The following is a 22,255-nucleotide window of genomic DNA, read 5'->3' as shown; positions in this document are numbered from 1 at the left end:
TAGTTGTCCAAGAAATCATGGAAGACTTTGCAGATACCTATATAATTCTGGTTATTGTTAAGGCTTGGGCGGGGGGTGGACAGAGGTACTTAGACAGCCTGACCACCTGCCATTATGCCAGGCTATGTTCTTCAGCCCTCAGATGGAAGGTATGCATCACAGGTGATTCCTGTTACCCTAGAGTTGCTAGCATAGAGGCTAGGTAATGGAAGGGATACTTGGGTTGAATATAGAACTACTATTTCCATGCACCTAAGAAGAATCACCAGTAGCTCTAGGAGAGAAGATAGCCTCAGAAAAGAACTGAGGCAAAGCTTCCAGTATAGTTGAAACTTAATGAAGACCTTGGGGGTTTGACCCAACAAGAGCAAGGTGCCAGGGGTAAGATTTTTGGGTCCTCTCTCTCTAAAGTTATTAGGCCCTTAACTAAGGCAGGAGCAGGTACTGGGAAAAAAGGACACTGATCCCCAGTCACTGATTTCTATTAGATTGAATTGACATTTTTAAAAAGTCCGGTTTAAAAATGGTGAGGAAGGAATAAAATTTGCAAGAGGAAAAAGAGAATATTGACCCCATTTAGCAAAACCCATAAGCGTGTGCTTCACTTTAATTCCACTTGACTTTGATGGAAATGAACCAGGAGTTTGATCTTTCTATTTGCTGAGAACAGCAGTGACTAACAGGCAGATTTTAGCAAAAGTTAAACAAAAGCAGGTACTTCTTATAGGTGCCTTTAAAGGGCTGGTTCAGAAATACTGGAACAGGAAAAGGAAAATGTACTATGTTTTCTATCACCTACAAGAAATTGAAACTGGAAGTTAGATCCAGATGCAAACTACAAACCATTCTCACTGTGTCACAGACTCATAGAAAATCAGGGTTGGAAGGGACCTCAGGAAGTCATCTAGTCCAACCCCCTGCTCAAAGTAGGACCATCCCCTACTAGATCATCCCAGCCAAGGCTTTGTCTAGCTGGGTCTTAAAAACCTCCATGGAGTAAGACTCCACAACCTTTCTGGGTAACTTGCTCCAGTTTTTTTACTACCCTCCTAGTAAGAAGATCTTCCTAATATCTAATCTAAACTTCCCTTGCTGCAACTTGAGCCCATTGCTCCTTGTTCTGTCATCTGCCACCACTGAGAACAGTCCAGCTCCATCCTCTTTGGAATCATGCTTCAGGTAGTTGAAGGCTGTTATCCCCTCTCAGTCTTCTCTTCTGCAGACTAAATGGGTGCCTATACACATGCAGAGAGGCTGCTCTGATGCACTGTGATTACAGTGTGTTGGTGCAGATTCAGTTAGTCCAGTTTGCTGGAGCATGGTAATTACCACGCTTCAGCAGACTCCAGCATCACGTGTATCAGCATCCCCATGTTGAAAAATGGTGGCGGGGTGCTTTAACTAAAGCTCATTTGACTCATTTGACAAGCTTTAGTTAAAAGTGCCCTCGCTTCCATTTTTCAGTGCAGGGACGCTGATACACATGATGCTCCGGATGCTTTAATTAGAGCAGCTCTTGGAGCTGCTCTAATTAAAGCACCCCTCCCCCTCACCTCCCAGAGCATGTCTATAAACACACAATAAGCTCACTTCCCTCAGCCTCTCCTCAGAAGTCACATGCCTCAGCCCCCAAACCATTTTTATTGCTGTCTGCTGGATTCTCTCCAATTTGTCCACATCCTTCCTGTAGTGGAGGCCCCAAAACTGGATACAGTACTCTAGATGTGGCCTCACCAGTTCTGAATAGACAGGAATAATCACATACCTTGATCTGCTGGCAACACTCCTACTAATGGTGCCCAGAATGGTGTTAGCTTTCTTCATGACAAGGGCACACTGTTAATTCATATTCGGCTTATTATCCACTGTAATCCCCAGGTCCTTTTCTGCCGAACTGCTGCCCAGCCACTCAGCCCCCAGCCTGTACTGATACATGGGATTGTGCCGTTCTAAATACAAGACTTTGCATTTGTTCTTATTGAACCTCATGACATTTCTTTTGGTCCAATTCTCCAATTTGTCAAGGTCTCTCTGAATCCTAACCCTACCCTTCAGTGTATCTACTACTCCCCCCAGCTTGATGTCATCTGCAAACTTGCTGAGGGTGCGCCTATCCCATCTTTTAGGTCATTGATGAAAATATTGAAAAAATGTGAGGGAATTGGACATCCTCCTCCTTCATTCTATTCATGTCTGATCTAAACAGAAAAATCTGCCTGCACATCAGAGTATAGGAACAGATCTCAAGAATGCAGAAGCTAACTGTGGTTTTACATGCAATATAAACTCCCTCTTCAAGGGCTTTTGGGCACTGTGGCAGGGCTCTTCTACTGAATCCAAGCTACAAGTAGTAATCCAATTACAAATTGATGCCAATATGACAGAAGAGGGATGTCCAATTCCCTCACACTCTTCTGAAGCTCTATTTTTCCCTTAATATACAATGGCAATGTGATATATAACAAGAAAAGTTATCATCATACACAAATTTGGAGACTGTGGGTTCTTTTTCAACCCCAATCTGGTGTGTGATCTGGGGCTGATCACTCCCCCTGGCATCTGGTGAAATCTCCCCTAGAGCATCTGGGCCCATAACTAATTTGGGAACAAAAGCTTTTCAGGAACCAATTCTGTGATGGAAGAAGAGAGCATTTGTTCAGAGGAAAATTTCTGTTCCTTATAGGGTGTTTTCCATTTTCCAGCCAGCTCTAGATAAAACATATAAGCTGGTCTAATAAAAGATATCACCCTAAATCTCATGTCTTTTTCTGGGGCTACCTGTGCCCAAAGAGTGGGGCCCAAAATAAAGGGACAGCACAGTTGGATTTTGTCCTCGTCTCTGCCACCAAAGTTCCGTGTGATCTTACACCATGCACTTCTCCCTTGTTATGCCTTAATAATCCCCACTGCTAAATGAGGCAGCACATAAAGTACTTTGAGATCCTGATTCAAGGCCCTGTTGGACGGCAGAGCAATCACAGCATCACTACACAGTGTTCATCAAGGCATGGCTCTCCACAGCCTGCTCCTGTTCCAAAAGCTTTTCCCTCCGAGGAACTCCAGTTCTGCTTTAACAGTCATTGACTGTAGCCAACTGTTGGGATGCTGCTTGTCCAAAGAATGCTGCTGAATCAGACCTCGTGCTCCATTTAGCAACCCTTGGATTAGGGCATGGGAGCAGCCAGCAGTGAGGTGAAACACATGATGCGAGCAAGTAGGCATTCTGGGGAGGCACCATCTGACTGGATGCACAAAAGTGTAATGCAAGCGGTGACAATTAGAGCAGGGTTGGGCAATTATTTTGGGCGAAGGGCCACTTAGGTTTTGGCAAACCATCAAGGGCCACTTGACAGGCAGCCAAGGGCAGATAAATAGTAATTTTCTAAATTTCTAGGGGCCCTGCAGGCCAGATAAAATGGCTGCATTTTGCCCACCCCTGACTTGGAGGAACCAAGATTGGTTCTGACCCTGATGAGGGGCCGAGGCAACACACCTCCATTGCAAAGGACCTGCAACCAAGGTTACAAGCAAATAGGCTAAGCATATTTAGGGTTACCATATTTCCAGTTCTAAAACAGAAGACACGTCATGCTAGGAGGAGGAGGTATATGATTGTGGGGGGCAGTGATATCCTGATGCTCTGCCCCTGCCCATTCCATTGCCCCTCACTCCCAAGCAACAGCCCCTGCCCCCCTGCTGCTGCCCCTTACTCTCAATCCAAAGTACCCGGCCCCCCGGGCCATGCTGGTGCCTCTCACTCCCAACCTGCAGCCCCCTGGTGCTGCCAGTGCCCCACACTCCTGAACAACAGTCCTCTGTCCCCCAGTGCCCCCCACTTCCAAGACACAGCCCCCACAGCCCTGCTGGTGCCCCTCACGCAGCCCCTGTTCCCTCCAGGTGGCTCTCTGCTGCCCCTGAAGGGCCCCTCCACCCATCTTCCTCTGCTGGAGGGGCAGGTGCCTCCCCACACCTCTTCTGGCCTGCTGCAGCCCCAGTGCCTGGACAACTTCCCCCAGTGTTGGCAGGCACCCCCCCCACCCCCAAACACACACCCATCCCCTCCACACACACCCCCCAACAGTCCCCAAACCCTGGCCCTCCAATGCCATGCCCCACAGACTTACCTGCATGCAGCTACCAGAGCTGCTCCCACCCTCCTGCCTGGCTGCATGCCGGTCATGTGTATGTGCACCCTGCCTCCAGTCGCCCTCCCTTCACGCCCTCCAGCCCCAAGCAGGGCTTTGCTAGGCAAGCTGGAAAAAACTTCAAAGCTAAGCTGACCAAAATCTCAGACATTTGATCACATTTTTTAAAAACTGCCCGGACAGAGATGGGAGGACCCAAAAAGAAGACATGTCTGGGAAAACCTGGACTTATGGTAACCCTAATCATATTGTGATATGTCTCTGTGAGGGGGACTGTAAATAACACCCCTCTCTTTTATACCCGTCCTGCACAGGAGCCTACACAGATTGTCCCACATGAAGTCTGACTCCCCTCTGTACAGAGCAAAGATGCATTCTACTTTATGTGTCGGGTAGAGGGAGGCTGTATACATCTGGTGAGCCAGATCCTTAGGTGGTATAAATCACTGTAGCACAAGGGCAGCAATGACTTACACTAGTGGAGGTTCTGACCCTGGAGCTTTATAGTAAAGCAATATATTTCCACAGGCCCTGATCCTACAGCCTTGCTGTAATCAGTGTGGCCAGTGACAGAAGGACCACTTGTCTGAGGGAGGCCTGCAGGGCCACTCCTAAGTTATTTATTAAATCAAGATCCTTCAACCCACTCTACAACCCTGCCAAAAAACAAAACTCACTGCAGTCAAAGTGCTCTGATAAGCAGTAGCGTATTTATTACCTTGGACTTCAACTCCCATCAAACTGACTGCTGCTTTGGAAGATAAGCAAGCTTCTACTGAAGTCACCAGCATGTCTTCCATTGAATTTGGTGGGACTTGGGTCAGGCTTGCGACTGGCATCTGTAGAACTTGGCTCTGGCACTGCACACGGGGACCCTACGGTCACACAGAGTCCTGTTAGCTTCAGTGAGACTGCACATAGGATACGGAGCCCTGCCTTCCCACAGCCCCTATGAAACCAAACAAAAATAAGGCCTTTACAGAAAGTGACCAGGTGGCAGGATCAGAGCTTTGCTTTGCCCCTACCATTCTCTAGCATGCAATAGGGAAAAAAAGATTTTTTTTTCTTCTCCCTTTTTTTTTAACTTTCCCTCTATTTTATTTTATTTTTTAACTTCAGTGTGTCTGTGGGCCAGCATGAAATCAAAGGGGATTGAGTCAAAACAGTGATTTTTTGTCCCGAGTAATCAGCCAGAAGGAATTGACTAGACAACTTGATTAAAAACAATTAGCAGATAAACAAAGCAAAAAAGAATTCTTGAAATTTAAAGGGAAAAGAGTCAAGCGAGCGATTGACGATGAGGATTTGAAGAGAGGGTTTATGTTTTTTCTTGTAATTTGAGACTCTAATGATGGACTTATGTTGCCCGCTCTTCCCTTTTTCTTACACCTTACCTACTAAAGGAGGAATTCTTGATTGGTAAGTGGATACTATCCGCAAGACACTAGGGAATTTATTAGAGGTCACTCAAGAGCATTAGCTGTACCTTCTACAGGGGGAAAAAAAGCACACAAAGAAATATCTGTATATCTTTTATTTCCAGAGGGATTTTTCTTTTTCTTATTTTTTTCTTTTTTTCCTTTTTTTTTTAGTTTCAAAGTGCTAAACTTGTTTGTTTGCCAGTTTTTACTTTGTACATAAACCTCTTTTTTTCTTTTTCTTTTTTGGTAACATTTGTTCAGTCTCCTTATTAAGGAAACTAAAAAAGAAAGAATCATTTAGGCTTTTGTTCCATTTTTGTTTTATTTCCAAGGAGTATGTAGTTTTTTTGTATGTATAGTCCTGTTTCTTTTTTTTCCCCTCTTTTAGATTAAATAAGGGTTATTTTCTCTGTTTTATCTTTCTTATTTTTTATTTACTCCTTTGTTTCCCGATATTTTTTTAAATCTTTTGTTCAACATGACTCGCATGCTAATACTCTTTGCATGATGTCTAAATCTTCCAGTTATCATATCAGGGGGCAAAGAAGTTTCTTCTTACTGTGGTTTTCTTTCAGGGATATGTGCTTTTGTTTTCTTCTCCTCTTTCTTCTTTTCTTGCTTTGTTTCTTTCTTTCTTTTTGTTACAGTGCATCATGACGGTAAAATTTCTTGGTTTATTTAAAAAAAAAAAGTCAGACAGAATAAAACCACCATTGAAAAAAGTTCAAACAATGCCAAATGGCTTTTTTGCTTTCAGATCTCTCAGTCAGGGTCTTCTGCTGACCTCTTTACCAAAACAGACAGCCCGCTTGACAACCTAGCCAGTCAGAATGGAGGGTCCCATGAATATGACTCAGGAAACGATACTTCTTCTCCTCCCTCCACTCAAACAAGCTCATCCAGGTCAAAGGACATCCAGGAGAAAAGAAATGTAGCGCATGATGGCTTTGGCCACTCCTTCTCCTCTGGGAAGCCTAAACTGGCCAACAGTGATAACAGCTCTGATTCAGGAAATTCCTTCACCAGTTGCTTTTCCCAGGTCAAGGGAACAGCTTTGGAAAATCTCTCTCCAGATGCCCAGGGACAGGATCAAAGGTCAGTGATCACCAACCATTGCAACCTCCATTCCTGGAATGGCTTAGTGTCTCCTGCTCATTTATCTGTTGCAATGGGAACTTACCCCCATTCTGCAAGTCAGACCAGTGGTCCAGCAGGTGCAGTGTTCCAACACACGCATTTCCTTAGGTTTCTGAGGAAGGTGCATGACAATTCGCAGCTTACCTGAGCAGTGGCACAGGGTCTGTGCAGAATTCCTCTCTCAGCCCCATGGTAACAGCTTATCCTTTGGAGCACGAGATTGGACCATTCTTATCATAGCCAGTTAATTCTTCTCTTTGTCCATGGCCTTCCCCATGCAGCAAGACCCCTCAGAACAGATTCCGCCTGGATCCAAATACAGGCAGGAATCAAAGGGCTAGACCCAAACCCTGTGATTTTTGTCAGTCTGTATCTAGATGTCACCTGAACTCATCTACATTTGGCTTGTTGTGACCTTGTAGCAAAAGTGCTGGGAAGGTCACTGGCACATTTGGGTAAACTTTCAAAGGATGGATGGATGGGTGGATTAAACACTCCTCTGTCTCATTAAATTCATTGTCAGGAACCAGAACCATTGGCATTTAAATTAAAGCTTTACAATCAGCTTGCACCTCCAGACTGATTCACTAGGCTGAATCCTGAGTGTTCCTGCACGGCTCCTGCACACTTACTACACAAAGAATTGCTGCATTTCCTCTGGGTAAGAGCAAAGCAGTGCAGGGAAAGCTTTGTGTATTATTCTGTATGCAGTAGCCCAGTGATGGCTCTCTGCACTGGAACACAGATGAGAGCAGTGGGATCATGCTCAGATCAGCCTCACATGGCCAAATTGCCAAGGGAAAGTGGATGCCAACCCACAGCATCTACTGCCCATTTGCATACACTTGCCCAACTACACGTAGGGGCTGAAGACTCTTCCCCCTGGGTAGACATGTGTGTTTCCATGAGCACAGAACTGAACCATTGTTGATGAAGCTTAGTGTTGTGGTGTCTTATGGTTGCACTGGCTGGGTCGGAGAAGGGCAATGCACCTCTCTTGCCAGCACCAGTGACTGTCATGTTTGCATTAAAAAGCATCAGGTGGGTCAGTGCAGGGTCAGTTTGGTCGAGTGCTTCCCAGCTGCAAATGTGCATGGCTGTATATATGGCACCATGTGCTATTTCCTGTGAAGCACAGGTTTTGTGGCTGGGATAAGCACAGCAACACCTTAGATGTGTGCTGTCTCCTCTGTAAATGAGGACTAGCATAATTAAAGTCAAGGGTGTTTTACCAGCATAAACCCAGAATAATTGAGAACAAGAGAGACGGGACCTGACTTCTCATCTTCAAGGCAAAATCCTGCCCTCAGGTACATGGGTAAAACTCCCTTTGACCTTGGTGGGACTCAAACCCATTTAACTGAATGCATAATTTACTCTTTAGGGTTAAACACAGCTTTCCTGTACCATTGCCAGCGGTGGGGTAGCTCCTTTGAAACCTGACCCTTCATTTTGACAGACGCTGAAACCAGGGAGGAGACTGGAATGACTTGGGCCCAGTTAGCTGAAGTCAGTGCCTTAGGACTGCATAGCAGTGATCACTGCTTTGTAACGCCTTCAATGAGTGGGGACATCTCTTTTCAGAGGATGCCTGTCCCCCTGTCTCGGCTGCTCAGAAGAAAAGAAGCAGAGGCCCCTCCCTTCCCCAGCCCACAGCTCCCCTCTGAGACTGTGCTCTCGCAGTGGGTCCTACACCAGCATGGGAAGGTCCTCCCAAAGGTCCAGCCGCTCCACCCGGTCCCACTCGCTGCATCACAAGGCCACACCCAGGTACTCCCGAAGCAGATCCTGCTCCTCAGGGAAAAGGTGAGGTCAAGTCAAATGGCTGTCTCTGTTATTGCTGGCAATTCTCAGGTGTTACAGTGGTGGCCAGGCCCAGGCATGGACCACAGAACCTTAGAATACAGCTTGGCTTATGCTGCAAGGGCACACAGATAGTGCTGGGAATGCCAACACACTTGCTTCTGACTAGATGGAAAGGCACGAGCAGAGCCCCATGCTTGGGGAGAAATGCATGGCTTGATTACTTTCAGGATGGCCAGCCTTCCTCAGGTCTGGGCTGAGATCATGAAGCTCATTTTCATTTGGGACCATATTTCCTTTTCAGCTCTGATTCTGAAAAGGAGCCTTGCACACCCTCACTTGGAGTTTGATAACCCTTCTCTGGTTTATGCCTACTTTCAGGTCCTATTCACGTTCCCCAAGCTACTCATCCAAGTCCTGCAGAAGAAGTCCCGGAAGCAGGAACTCAAGGCCACGTCGAAGCCCCAGTTACTCCCGCTACAGCCCTAGCAGGTACTGCTGGCTCCTGGGGTATAATACTGCATTCTATGAGCATCTCGGGCTTTTACACCGCTTCAATTCACAGCTGTAATTACAGCACACGTGCATCCATTTACAACACGTCCCTCAGCCTAGTAGCCGAGCACTGAATGCAAACTTGGAGTGAGGGAGGTATGTACATGAGGCCTGCTCTCTGTCTCCCTCCCTGTTTGTGACAGAGCACCCCAAGCACAGCCAGTTGCTTCCGCTGATGCCACCCGACACTGATCACTGACAGGAGAGACCGGAGCAGAGAGCAGAGCTAGGCAATCCGCCTGGAAGGCAGCCAGACAAAGCTGCCTCCTGCAGCATGGGTTTTCTGCAACCTGCACTTGCTAACCTGGCCTGACCTGCCTCAGTTCATAAGATTTGGACCCCATTAAGCAGCTGTTGTGGGGCATGATGGAGAAAGAGGGTTTGAAGGTCTAGTCCCTTGAAATGTGTCTTGAATATGGGTAGCTAGTGCAGCCTGATGGGTGTGCTGTCTTTCCTCTGGACACTTTAAGAGGCAGCCTGCTAATCTACTCCATCTATGTCACATGGTAATTGGTAGTTTTAGAGCCATACCACAGGTGAGCAGTGGAAACCAGAAAGAAAAAGGAAAGGTGCTCTCTACAGTGCCTGTCAGGTCAGCCCTGACAGGAGCAGTGGAATCAGAGAGGGGCTGAATGGAGGGTTGACTACAGGCCTGGATGGCACCAGTGTTAGACTTGGATGGATTTAGCCTCTGTGCCATGAAAATCTTTGACTTAGCCTAGGCAAAGTGATTGTAACAACCTGCAAGCTAAATCCTGTGGAAAGCTTGAGCCATTGTCAGAGAGAGGTTTTCCTGAAGCAAGAAAAGAGAAATTTCCCACTATGTGGAGCAAAAGATACCAGCTGTTGGGACCATTGGAGTTCTTGAAATGTTCCTCTCTGGGGAGGGCACAGTCTGGCCTGGTGAAGTGGTCTATTTATATAACAAATGAGGAGCAGTAGAGAAGGGTGTCTGCTCTGACCCAGTGCAGAAATCTTTGTTCTCCTCACCAAATACCACAAAGCCCCCACTTATGCCCTTTATTAACCCACGTGGGGTTAGACTGGCTCAAACATAGGAAAAAACAAGGACTCTCATTGAGAATGTGACGTGTTAAGCATTGCTTTCAGCTGAAAAAAAAAGATCTTTTTTTGCCAATATATGGTGGCAGCTTTCCTGGCCAGAATAACCTAGCAGAGAGGCACACAGCCACTTGGCATAGGTTAGCTGGAATTGTGTTCCAGGAACAGAAGAGCAGGAGGCAGTCTGGGATCGCCTGCATGGGAAATAAAGATGATGGCCCAGATTCAGTGTTGGGGGGGTCAGTGTATGGCTACAGAAAGGAAGCTGATGCAGTACATAAGTTGTGCACAAGCTATGATGGAAGGCAGGTAACCAAAGCACGGCACACTTGTAGAGCAGTGGGAGTGGTGGAAGGCTGGTGCAGGGTTCCAGCAGATCCCAGGTTCACAATCACTGTACAGTCTTTGTCACCCTGGGTTGTTCTTGCATGATGCAGGAGTGTTAGGGGAAGAAATTCCTTTCCTTCATTATATGTGGAGCTCACACCCAAAGGAGTTTTCCATCAGTTTCAGGCAGGATAATCTTTGGGTTTTAGATTTAGTAAAAGATAAGGCAAAAAAGAACAGGAGTCAGCTCTGCCTGAGAGAGAGCACTGTGTGCATCCCATCTGAGCACAAAATAGCAGCTGCATCTGCAGCAAGGATCCCACCCTCTTCTCACCATTTCAAGGTTCAGTACTCAAAAAACAAGGCTTAGCAGGCATCAAGCATAAACATCCCAGAGCTAATTCAACTATACACTAATTGGGCAGTTCTTCCCTCAAGGCTGTGACAGTGCAAAGGGCAGTAGTCATAGTGGGGCTGCCTCTGGCAGCTGGGAGAAGAGTGGCAGTGTCTGCTATTTTTGCACCCTTCTACACTGCCACCCGGGGTTGTTGCCCCAGGTTCCCCTCCTTAGTTATCCAGATGTTTCAAATCAGGTAGTTAGCTGCTTAAAATCTTCTCAGTATAGGGCATGTGATAACTTGGAGTCCTCAGAGCTAGAGACCCTTCTGTCTCCCCAGACTAGGGGCAAGCAATTATTTTGGGCAGAAGGCTGCTTACTGAGTTTTGGCAAGCCATCAAGGGCCGCATGACAGGCAGCCCAGGGCAGATAAATATTAATTTTCTACATTTTTTAGGGGCCCCGCGGGCCAGATAGAATGGCCTAGCAAGCCACATCCAGCCTCCAAGACGCATTTTGCCCACCTCTGCCCTAGACGCAGCACAAAGTCCACAGCCCAGGGGCTGGGCTAGGGACCCAAGCCTGTCCCCTGCTTAGCAAACCCCCTCACAAACACACTTCTTTCACATGAAAGTCTGTTATTTCTGAGACTGAGAAAATTGTAGCAAAGAAGCTGAGATAGAATAAAACTATATTAAAATCTGACCAAAACCAAGGCAGCATTGCTCTGTTTAAATGTATGAGAGCTTTTAACTGCACCGTCCTAATACACCTTCCAAATCCACCAAGGGTGTTTGCTTTCAAAACTTACCTAAGCACATAATAAACCTAGCAAGCAAACTCCCCTCTCCAAAGCACAGTCTAGCCTATTAAATGCATTCAACCCTAGCCAGGACCTTCCAATATCCCCAGATGTCACTGAGTACCTCATAAACATTCTTGCATACTTAAAAAGTCATTGTATTCTCCAGGTCCCATACTTGTTGGCAGCATAGGCCCCTTTATGCCACTCGGTTAGTGTGAAGGGGCCTCATTGGAATGAACTCATCATTTCGCAAAGTGCTTTGAGTGTGAAGGGCGCTATGCGAAACCAGATTGACTCCATTCCCAACAGACACCATCAGGGCGGTACAGAGGAAGGGCCTGTGTTGAAGCATAGAGAGACCCTCTGAAACAAAAAGTCAGCAATCCCCAGTGAGGGATCCAGCACTCATTCTGGATATCTGAGGCCTGCAGAACAGATGTGCCACACAGAAATAGTCCACACCTGTTACAACTTTGCAGACCTCACATTTCTACAGGCAGACTGGTTAAATCTGCCCCTCCAGCCATGTGGGTGCTGTTCCTCTGTGTTGCAATGTAGTGCAGGGTTTGGCAGGTGCAGTGGCTAAAGCCTCTCTTTGTACAGTTTACAACAGTCTATGGTTTGTTGCTGCAGAGACGGTCACCTGGAAACTGAGATCGTCCACATGGAAAAAGTGTTGAAAACCCACTCCCTAGTCAATCTGTGAGCAGCTGCGTAGCAGGCTAGCTCAGTCAGTGTCTGTACATGGCTAGCCTGTTTGAAGGCAAGTAGTAGAATTGTCCTTTTACCACAGGGGTGGATCCCGCTTTGCTTTGGGCCCTGTTTCAAGCCCCACTGCTGAGTTGCTATACATCTCTGCCTGGTGCATGCAATCTAAACCCCATGTGCACAAAACCAGACAGTGACAGCTCCAAAACTGGTTGTTCCTTAGGGATCGCGAGAGAGAGCACAAGTATGGCTCCAGTGAGAAGGAGTCCCACAGAGAGCGTGACCGACGGCGGCAGCGGCGACGGTCCTACTCACCCCTGAGGAAACGCAGGAGAGACTCTCCCAGCCACCTTGAAGCTCGGCGGATCACAAGGTAAGAGGAGAGCAAGACTCCTCTTGGTCTCTCTAGGAGACAGGCATGTGCAGCAACCCTGGGCTCACCTCTGACTTGCTTGGTCAAGCCTGTGGGTAGCTGTGGGAGGGATCTGCTTTAAACCCTTCTTGCAAGGACAGGCCTCCCTCCATGCACTGCACTACAGTCCAGCAGAGGTAGAGTCCCCATGACACACAGCTGTTCCTCCAGCCATTCCACTGCCTTGATGGTTCAGTTCCCTGCTCTAACGATAGTTTTTCCTCCGAGAACTCTGACTTTTTAAAACTGAATCCTTTTTTGAGAACCAATCCGATTGGCTGGGAAAGGAGATTCAGAGGGGCAGAAGCAAGACTGAAGGAGACCCCAGAAGAGCCAATAGCTCGCTGCTTCAGGTGATCACTTATGATATGGGAGAGCTGGTCAGATGTATGATCTGGACACAGAACCCTAAGATCAGATGAATGGTTTGGCCAGAAGGCTATCCTGGGATGGATCAATGTCTCTCTCTCACCTGGAGATGATCCACTTTGTATAAATAATCAAATGCAGAGATGCAAACCCAGGTCTCCCTCAAGCCAGGTGAGTTCCCAAACCACTGGGCTATGGCCAGGCTCTGAGCCTCTCTTCCCCAAAGAATACGTAATACAAGGTGAAACAACTCTAACAGTAGAGACTGAGAGAGACCCATCCCAGAACGGCCTGGGGTGAAGGCATTCCCTTGAGCTGGGAGGCAGAAGTTCAAATCCCTGGTTTCTCTCTTGTGCTTTGCAAAGCACTTCAGAACTTTTTGGTTCTGTCCCATGGAGGATGGAAACAGGTTTGAAAGCTCAGAAATGTTTTCAGGGTAGGAAACTTCTCCCCCTGCCGCCCCCCCCATGCTTTCCACCACTGCCACCTGTAACAGAGGCTGCTCTTCTCCCTTTGTGCCCACAGCGCCCGGAAACGCCCCATCCCATACTACAGGCCCAGTCCTTCCTCCTCCAGCAGTGTCAGCAGCTATTCCTCATGGTACAGCAGCTTTAGCCGCTCTCCCAGTCGGAGTCGGAGTTACTCCAGCTACAGGAGCAGCCGGAGCCGAAGCCGGAGCCGGAGCTGGAGCAGCAGCAGTGACAGCGGCAGGAGCCGAAGCCGGAGTTCATGCCCAAGAAGCAGCCGCAGCAGAAGCAAGAGCTATGGCTCAATAGGCAGCTATGACAGCATGCGGCGCTAGGGAGGCCCTCACTGCCACATGCTCCAGTGTCATCTCTTTAAATCCCTGGTGTTATCCACTCCCCTTCTGCCTCCCAACCATAGGTTATTATTATTGTGTAATATTATGGCAGTGCTTAGGCCTCCTTGGTGCTAGGTGCTGCAGAAACAGAGAGGCAGAAGGTGTCCTTGCTGCCATGTAGTGTACATGGATATATCACCACTCCCCAGAGATGGGGATACAGGACAGGTCAGCATTTTAGGGAGGATCCATCAACAATAAACCAGCCCCATCCATTTTGGGCCTGTCTCCATGCAAGCATTTCCCTGCTGCTGATGCATAGGGCAAGTTCAGCTCCTTGCTTTTTTCCTGGTGGGCAGAGGGCAAGCAAAATTCTCTTTGTGTCAGGGAAAAAGAAGAGTGAAGATTGAAGAGAGCCTCACAAAGGCGTGTTATGTGCTGGGCCTGATCCCACCCCCAGTGAAGTCAATAGCCTAGCTCCCCTTGACTTTAGAGTGCCAACATGGGCCCTCGAAGTATAGCAGCCCTCTATACAGGGGAAAGCCAGAGGCCTCCAGAGAGAATCACATCTTCTCATTTCGTTGCTTTTCCTCTTTGCCTCTTCAGATCTAGGACAGAAGTTCCACAAACTTGTTTAATCTAAACCAGTTAATTCTGATACTACATCCAACCAGGTTTATCGTAAACCTGTTTTGGCCATTTTGAAAGCAGTTTACACGCACTGAACTTCCGTTCTGTTACAGGTTTAAACCAGTTTCTAATCACTTAAACTGGTTTATGTGCAACTTCTGTCCTTAGTCTTAGGGAGAAAATAGTTATTCACTAAGGGTCAGCCAGTTCCTGCTATAAATATAACCTATAAATATAAAGCAAGAAACCCATTCTGACATGAATTGCTTGAGAGAAGAGGCCAATTCCCCTTCTCCAGCCATGCACTGATTGCTGTGTCATCAGTTTATTCCTCCCCAGAAGCCTGACTCAGTTTTGGTGGTGCTGGGGAGATTTTTCATGCAAGTGGGAACAATCAAGGATCCGGGTCTGGGAACCTAGGCACACCATCAGGATGGAGGAGAGAGCCAATTCTCATTGCTACATTTAAGAGTCATTCCTCAGCACTTTGCCTATGAGCTGTCAATTCCAGTCTTACATTTCCACCTTTAGGAAGAATCCTGTTGTTTTAAGTAGATTAAAAGGAAGTTTGGATCCCACAATACAGAAAGGATGTGGACAAATTGGAGAGTGGAGGGTGACAAAAATGATGGGGGGCTAGAGGATGTGACTTATGAGGAAAAACCGAGGGAACTGGGCTATTTAGTCTAGAGAAGAGGAGACTGAGAGGGGACTTAATAGCAGCCTTCAACTACCTGAAAGGAGGTTCGAAAGAGGATGGAGCTAGACTATTTTCAGTGGTGGCAGGTGACAGAACAAGGAGCAATGATCTCAAGTTGCAGCAAGGGAAGTTTAGGTTAGATATTAGAAATAATTTTCTCCCTAGGAGGATAGTAAAACACGGGAACAGGTTACCCAGAGAGGTGGTGAAAGCTCCATCCTTGGAGGTTTTCAAAACCTGGCTAGACAGAGCTTTGACTGGGATGATCCAGTTGGGGATGGTTGTGCTTTGAGCAGGGGGTTTGACTAGATGTGACCTCCTGAGGTCCTTTCCAACCCTAATGTTCTGTGATTCTGTTTTAGAAAAGCCAGGTGGGATTGGATGATTTCAGGGCAGTCTGATCTACAGTCACAGCCCATGTGAGTAACAGTCCCCTTCCCCAGAGATGTTTGATATTGAAAGTAGCAAGGGACAGCAGGATGAGAAACACTCTGGCTGGCCTGTATCCAAGTCCAGACCCTGTGTGATGGGCCTACATGGTGCTTTGACTTAGCCAGCTGAGGGTGATGCCCCTCTGTAGAGCAGAGTCAAAAAAAGGTAGAACAAATGAGAACAAAAACAACTCATCTGCACTTCCAGGAGGCAGCTAAGAATCAGGGATGCCTGTCCTTGGATTCCTGCCTCTTAGCACCAGCTTCCTGCCATGGAGACACTTGTTAGTCCTCTGCGCCTTAGATGCTGGGAGCCATACAGCGCCAGGCTCAGAGGCTCAATTCAGGTGGTGCGGGCTTCCCGCCCTCCCTTCCTACTCGCACATTTCCCTTCTGTTTTAGGCAGTGCTGCTGGTTCCTCCCCCAGAATGGCAGCCTCCCTTTGCGGGAAGGATGGGCACCTCTCTGTCTCTCCCTCGCTGTGCAAGGCAATGGGATATTTTCCATTCAGTGCATTAGACTCAGCTCTAAGGAATGAGGTTTTGGGTCCAGGCACAGGGTGACCACATGATGCCTTGGCTTGCTGGTTCACAGTGCATCAAAACACCACCTCATTTAACCTTTTCCTGCCCTCTGGATGGTTATGAGAAGCACCTCAGCTCCATCCAACTCCCTTCCCCCTGATCCATCTCCTAGTACCTGCTCCCCTTGACATAGTTGTTGCATGGAGCAGTGGAGCTCTTCACCAGATCAATACTGGTCATGGAGTATGGGGAAGCATCAGAAAGAGGGTGTTTCTGTCTGTCACTCATTTCCCGAGGAGCCACAAGCAGTTCTGTGGGAGGGCAGGGGTCGTCCTTCTGGTCTTTGTGTGCCAGGCCTGCCTTTGTTTTCCCTTTGCAGTGGGTGCCAGCACAGCCGGCTATGCAATTACTGTGTTTTGCAGGCTGACAAAGGCCTCTCCCAGCTGCAGACTGAGATGGCAGCAAGGAGTTTATTTTTTTCTTGCAACAGCTGGGTGCTTAGAGCCCCTCATTTGGGAGTAAGACATGTACCCCTCCCACACACCCTGCATAGTTGTTATCCGCTTCAGTCTTAATGACTGAAGGATACAGGGTCTTAAGTGTTCCGAGGGGGCAAGTGGAAATTATATTTGCCACCGCGGAGGAGGAGGCAGCAGTGGTGGCTTTGGCATGTAAAGAGATACAAATCCTTTGGTTAAAGAGCCACCTGCAACCCTGAACTCCAGGGACATGGAGGGAATGGCAGAGCTGTGACCTGGGGGGAGAGATGAATGGAATGTGTGTGCATGTGTGCAGTGAAATATATATACCACAGCTCAATGCCCTTCAGGTCTATTGGCAGCTGTTATTTTCAGTGGTTCAATAGGAGACATGCAACCATCTTGCTAAAAGCTCTTTCACAGAAGAGATGCCATCTGTTCCAGAACGGCTGAGGGTTCCCTCTTCAGCTCGCCTGTCTTGTAGCTAAGGTGGTTTTATTAGCATTTCAGTTTCCCCAGACGCAAGGTGCCTGTCAAGTGGTAGCTCAACTCCATGTGTTTCCCTGCTCACAGGTGCTCTTCTCTTCCCACAGAGGGATGTGATTGCTCCTGTTAGCTAGAGCAAAGGGTCCAGGCAGTTCCCACTTTCCACTCCCTGTAGAAATAGAAAACTGGGATGCTGAACAGTGCTGGGCCTCCAGACTTCCACAAGTGGCTCAATATCATCTCCCCCCAACAATGTGTGCTGCTATGGCATGTAGGGAAGAGCTTTCGTCTGGGGAAAGGGGGGTGGGAGGAATCATTTAACTCCTTTGCTTTTAGCTAGATATAAGAAATAGCTCCTTTTCCTTCAGTATCTTACAGCAAAATCTACATCCTAAGCGACCGAAGACCCATCCTCACCCACGCGGCCTCTCCCAGGCTGATGCTCAAACACACTGTACTTTTGTTTTCCCAGCAAGATGGTGTTGCAGTTATTGGACTGAGGTCTCAATCACCTCCTTGCTGAGAGAGCAGACCCTGACCACTTTGAGTGCCCAACCACGTTGGTAGTGATACAGTGTAAGGCCAGGTAGTTAAAAGAGGGTACTGAAAAGGGGCTTGTAAAACTAGTGTAAATAGCAAACCATTACGTTGACTTGACTTACTTACTGATGGGGACCTACGAACAAAGCACCACATGCTGGCCTCGGTCCATGTCACAAGAGTAGCGCACTTGGATCAAGAGCAAAAGAGGTAGCTCCTTGGATGACACTGAGCCTTCAGCATCCTTCATGAGAGGACTGCTGATCCATGCTACAAGGACTGCCTCTTCTCATATGGTTCCATGGCAGCTAAAGCTCTCTAGGTTTCCCAATCAGACTGCTATTGGAGTAAACCTCTTAAATTATTTATTAATTATTATTATTATTGTTATTATTCTATTTTTAATTGTATGTCAGAATGGATGCGATTGGTCACCATTACAGTATTTATTTATTATATTTTTGGAACAATAAGTTATTTTTGGATTTGTTTGTTCGTTTTAATGTATCCATGTCACTGTTCAAGCTTCAAGGTTTACGAGTTTGGCCTCAGAACTCTATGAACCCTCCGTGCCCAGGGAAGGCACTGAAGAATTAGACTTTGGCTCACATTAAAAGTTTGTGGTGAGGGAGTGCTGAACAAGCGCAGTTCATTGTGCCAGAAGGATTGGAGTGAAAGGTTAACTGTTATTAAATGAACACACAGTCTTTTTCCTTGGAAAATTTAGGGCTTCTCACAGAATCTTTGTCTGTTCTTGTCTCTACTGGAGTCCAATGGATCTGAGCAGCGATTGCTGAAAAACTATTACTTGATCACACCAAGGCACAGCACTGTAGAGGCCTGTTGCTTCTTGTCTTGTTAAATGAAAGAGCAAAGGGAAAATTTGCAATCCCAACGAGGGGAATAACAGAGCAACCCTTTGCTGGTGTCATCGCTGAATGGGCGCCAGCTGGCTGAAATGCATGTTTCCCTTGGCTCATCATGTCAGAGCACAAAATGTAACCTGGCTTCTCTGAAAAAGAAACTCTGGTTCCCTTTGTGGCTGGTGCCTACAGGACTGTTGTATGTTGTCTGTTACCGAGTGACGACCTACCTATGGAAAGTAAAGGAAATAACAATATGGAAAAACCAACAGCACTGAAGGTGGTTCAAAATCAGATCTCCAGTGACAAGACCTAACCAAGGGTTTTATTCTGTTTGGGTTTTTTTCTAGTGGCACTATCTTTTTTTTTTTTAACTTATTGAAACTTCCAGTGCAATCCAGCCCTCCTTATCGGTTGATATTTGCAAATTCTGCCAGTTTGCAAAATCCCTGCAAGCTTTTCTGTCTGTGTGCCTTTTGCCAGCTGCTTTTTAAAGTGTTGTTTTGCTTGTCTGTTGCCTTTTGAAGAAATTTTGCCCCACATCTGGCATCTCAGACAGCTGCCAATTCTCTGCGAGGGCATCTTTCATTTAGTGATAATGCATCTTGATTGTTTAAGAGTACATGAATCACTGCTAATTTGAGCCTAGCCAGTTGATCCCCAGGGAGGGGGATTCCCAAGGATATCTGGAATGTATCAGATGGCTCCGAGGGTTTCACAAAACATCTGAACCATTTCTTGGAAATGTTCTCTCCGAAGGATTCTTTTCCTCTGCACGCGTGCCCTTCCCCTCTCTCTGTCTGGTTCCCATCTCTTCATAAACTTCTAAAAGTTTCTTCTTTCTAGAATCCAGGAAATACCCAAGATTCCCAGTTTTAGAATACGCTGTGTTTAGTAGCAGCTCAGTTATGTTGTTCTGGGTTCTACTGTTCAAAACTGCCAGACAGGGCAAATCTGCTCTTTTAATCTCAACTAGCCCCCCTTGACATTGGAACCCTCACTTCTGTTCAATTCTCCAGGCCCTGTTTATGCTTTGTGCTTGTAATATATCCCTGAGCGATGGTAATTTTCCACTCCTGATTCAAATAATGCAGGCTAGGCTGCAGAATCCCAGCAAACCCTGGCGCTGCAGCTTCTGTTGCTGAAGAGCAAGGAGTCGGGGGCAGCTCTAAGGTTTGTCATGCACTTGCTATCCTCAGGGGGCTATAGCACTTCAAGTCTTTTCCTTTATGCTGGTTTTAATTGTTTAAATTTGTTTGTTTGCTAAGTTATACCAAACTGTTGTTTGCAAACAGCCGACCAATGTTATTTTGCTATGCATTGTGTACATATGCCGAAGAGGCTAATAGGACTTAGCTCGTTATTTAATATTTATTGCTTCTATTTATTGAGCATTATTTAAAAAGGATATTCAGGTCCTGCCATTGCGGTCCTCGCAGACAGGCACCTCTCACATAATTTAGAGTGTTGCCTTTTACATCAAGGGAGACATTATCGAAAGGTAATCAACTACGCTATAGGGCAGACTGTAGTCTGTCAAAACAGAGGCTTCAGTCATATAAACCACGGTAGGATTGAGCTATATAACATCAGGAATTTATGAGGAAGTGTCATTTACATGGAATTGAATAGTGGAGGTGAAAATCCTTTGCCACTTTGCATCCACAAGTTACAGTTTCTTGAAGAGGCCTTTGAAGTATTTGGAAGCAATGGTTTAGCCTTTTATTTAGGGTGCAGGCAGAAGTGCAGCTCCCAGCTGTAACTCAAAATGATTTCTGCAAAGCGTTTTGAGTTACAACTAGACCAAACAGAAGTTCACTGTTGGTTGGTTCCAGGGGAGAAGGGAATCTAGCTCAGGGCTGGAAGCCTGTAGCCATGTTCTAGCAATGGCCACAGCTCCCTGCCAGTGCTCCCTGTTTTCAGAATGGGAGCAGGGAAAGGCAGCAGAAGGAGCTCATTCTTGGGGCTCCCCAGCTGGTGCTGAAGGGTGGGTGAATTGGAGCCCTCCAACCTCAGAGGGGCTGCAATACATCCACCCCACCCTCCAGGGAGGGCATGAAACCCCCCCAGACTAAACTCGCTCTACTCCCTTCCCCACATCCCATTCCGAAAACATGGACAGGCTGGGCAGACACAAATTACAAAAGAGGCTACATTTTGTAACATCTTTATCTGATACCTCATGCAATCACTGACTATCATGCATCTTAAATCACTGACTATCATGCATCTTCCACCTGAGTGCTTATAGGCCCATATCCCCTTGGGCCACCGGAGCACCCCAGAGTCAGTACCTTAGGTACCTCTGTAAGGAAGGGCAGTAGTCTAAGCCTATGGAGTAAGTCTCTGGCAGATCCAGGAATTAAACTATGGTCTCTAATATCCATTAAATCATCCTTCCTTTTATCCTTATCCAGCTTTACCATTTTAAACACAAGTTTCACATTGAAGCTAAACAGGGCAGTTGTCAGGAAATCCTAGGTGAGGCCTTGTCTGCACTGGGTTTTGGCCACTGGGTGACATGCACCAGGGTAGATGCCTTACATCATCAGTGAAGCGTGGATAAAAACTGTGACTTGTCTCAATGCAGCTCACCCTGGAATAAAACCATGTGACACCTTAATAATGTGGCAGAGTTCCTCAGGGGCTGTAAATCAGTGTAGCTCCATTGAAGTCAATGATAACTCTCCCATTAACTTCTGTGGAAAGTGCTAGGAACTTAGGGTCAAGATTTTCTAATATGGGTGCCTAAATTTCAGCCTCTTTGTTCATATTTAGATATCTAAATAAACAGGTTGATTTTCAAGGTGCTGAGCCACAGTGACTTGCTAGGAGTTATTGGGTGTTTGGCCTTATTTAGATGTCTAACAGAATAAGTATGTAGATGCCTAATTTAGGGCATTCAAATTCGGAGGTTTAGCCCAAGGTCTAAATGTTCAGTGGTTTCTATGACCTCCTTGCCTGAGAGCAAACAGCTCATATGACTTTTGCTGCTGTATTAAAATTATGTGCATGACAAAAAGAGAAGGTCATTTCCAAACATATTGGAACTTCAACATATTAAAATGAACTTAAAATACAATGGATGGTTTCCTTCCACAGTGACAGGTGCATTTCCTTAGCTGGCCTCCATTACCAGGGAATAGATCCCATTGTCAGATTTCTAGGAAGCCACATCCAGTAGGACCTGTTTGAAGGTCTGTGGCTGACAACCTGGACATTCCCAAACTCAGGGCCCCAATGGCAGGTACAAATTTCAAACATCATTATCCAAGAAGACTTAGAACAAAGCTAACAAGAGAGGAGCCATTAAGGGAATAATGTGTATCCATGACTCTCGTCTGTTGGTCAACCCCTACGAAATTTTACTGAGGTGTCTGTTCATTTTATTTAATTGTAAAACTACCTTTGATCTCCACTGGAAAGCATACTGTATTCTTTAGTCTTCCTGAGGTATTTAATTTATTAACCTGTTTAAAACAAAAGGGTTCAAATAAAGGTTCAGACAGTTTTTAGTTCTCATGAAAAGGTCATCTTTCATGTTCTTTTCAGATACAACGAAGGAGGATTTGGGTGATGTGAGAGATTTAGGTTCTGATCCAGCTTCTGTAGAAGTGAATGGGAATCCTTCCATTGACATTACTTGAAGCTGAACTCAGTCCTTAAAGCATTGGCTGAGGCGAAACAGATACATGAAGGCGCTTTTGTGAGTCTCCCTT

The 22,255-nt window shown here is 46.5% G+C and overlaps 1 protein-coding gene across 1 annotated transcript in view; it reads left to right on the top strand.

Moving 5' to 3' along the window:
• Positions 1–22,051, top strand: part of SRRM4 (serine/arginine repetitive matrix 4) — a 140,788-nt gene extending 118,737 nt beyond the window's left edge. The window contains exons 9-13 of the mRNA XM_019493617.2: positions 6,324–6,661; positions 8,288–8,509; positions 8,888–8,998; positions 12,524–12,673; positions 13,607–22,051. Coding sequence (XP_019349162.2) covers positions 6,324–6,661; positions 8,288–8,509; positions 8,888–8,998; positions 12,524–12,673; positions 13,607–13,883 — 1,098 coding nt within the window. The 3' untranslated portion in view covers positions 13,884–22,051. The remainder of the gene's footprint in view (positions 1–6,323; positions 6,662–8,287; positions 8,510–8,887; positions 8,999–12,523; positions 12,674–13,606) is intronic.
• Positions 22,052–22,255: the final 204 nt, after the last annotated feature.

Source organism: Alligator mississippiensis, chromosome 10 (genome assembly GCF_030867095.1).
Source record: "Alligator mississippiensis isolate rAllMis1 chromosome 10, rAllMis1, whole genome shotgun sequence".
Classification (NCBI taxonomy): domain Eukaryota; kingdom Metazoa; phylum Chordata; order Crocodylia; family Alligatoridae; genus Alligator; species Alligator mississippiensis.
The sequence above is the reverse complement of the archived record's forward strand: the minus strand, read 5'-3'. Positions and strand labels throughout refer to the sequence as shown.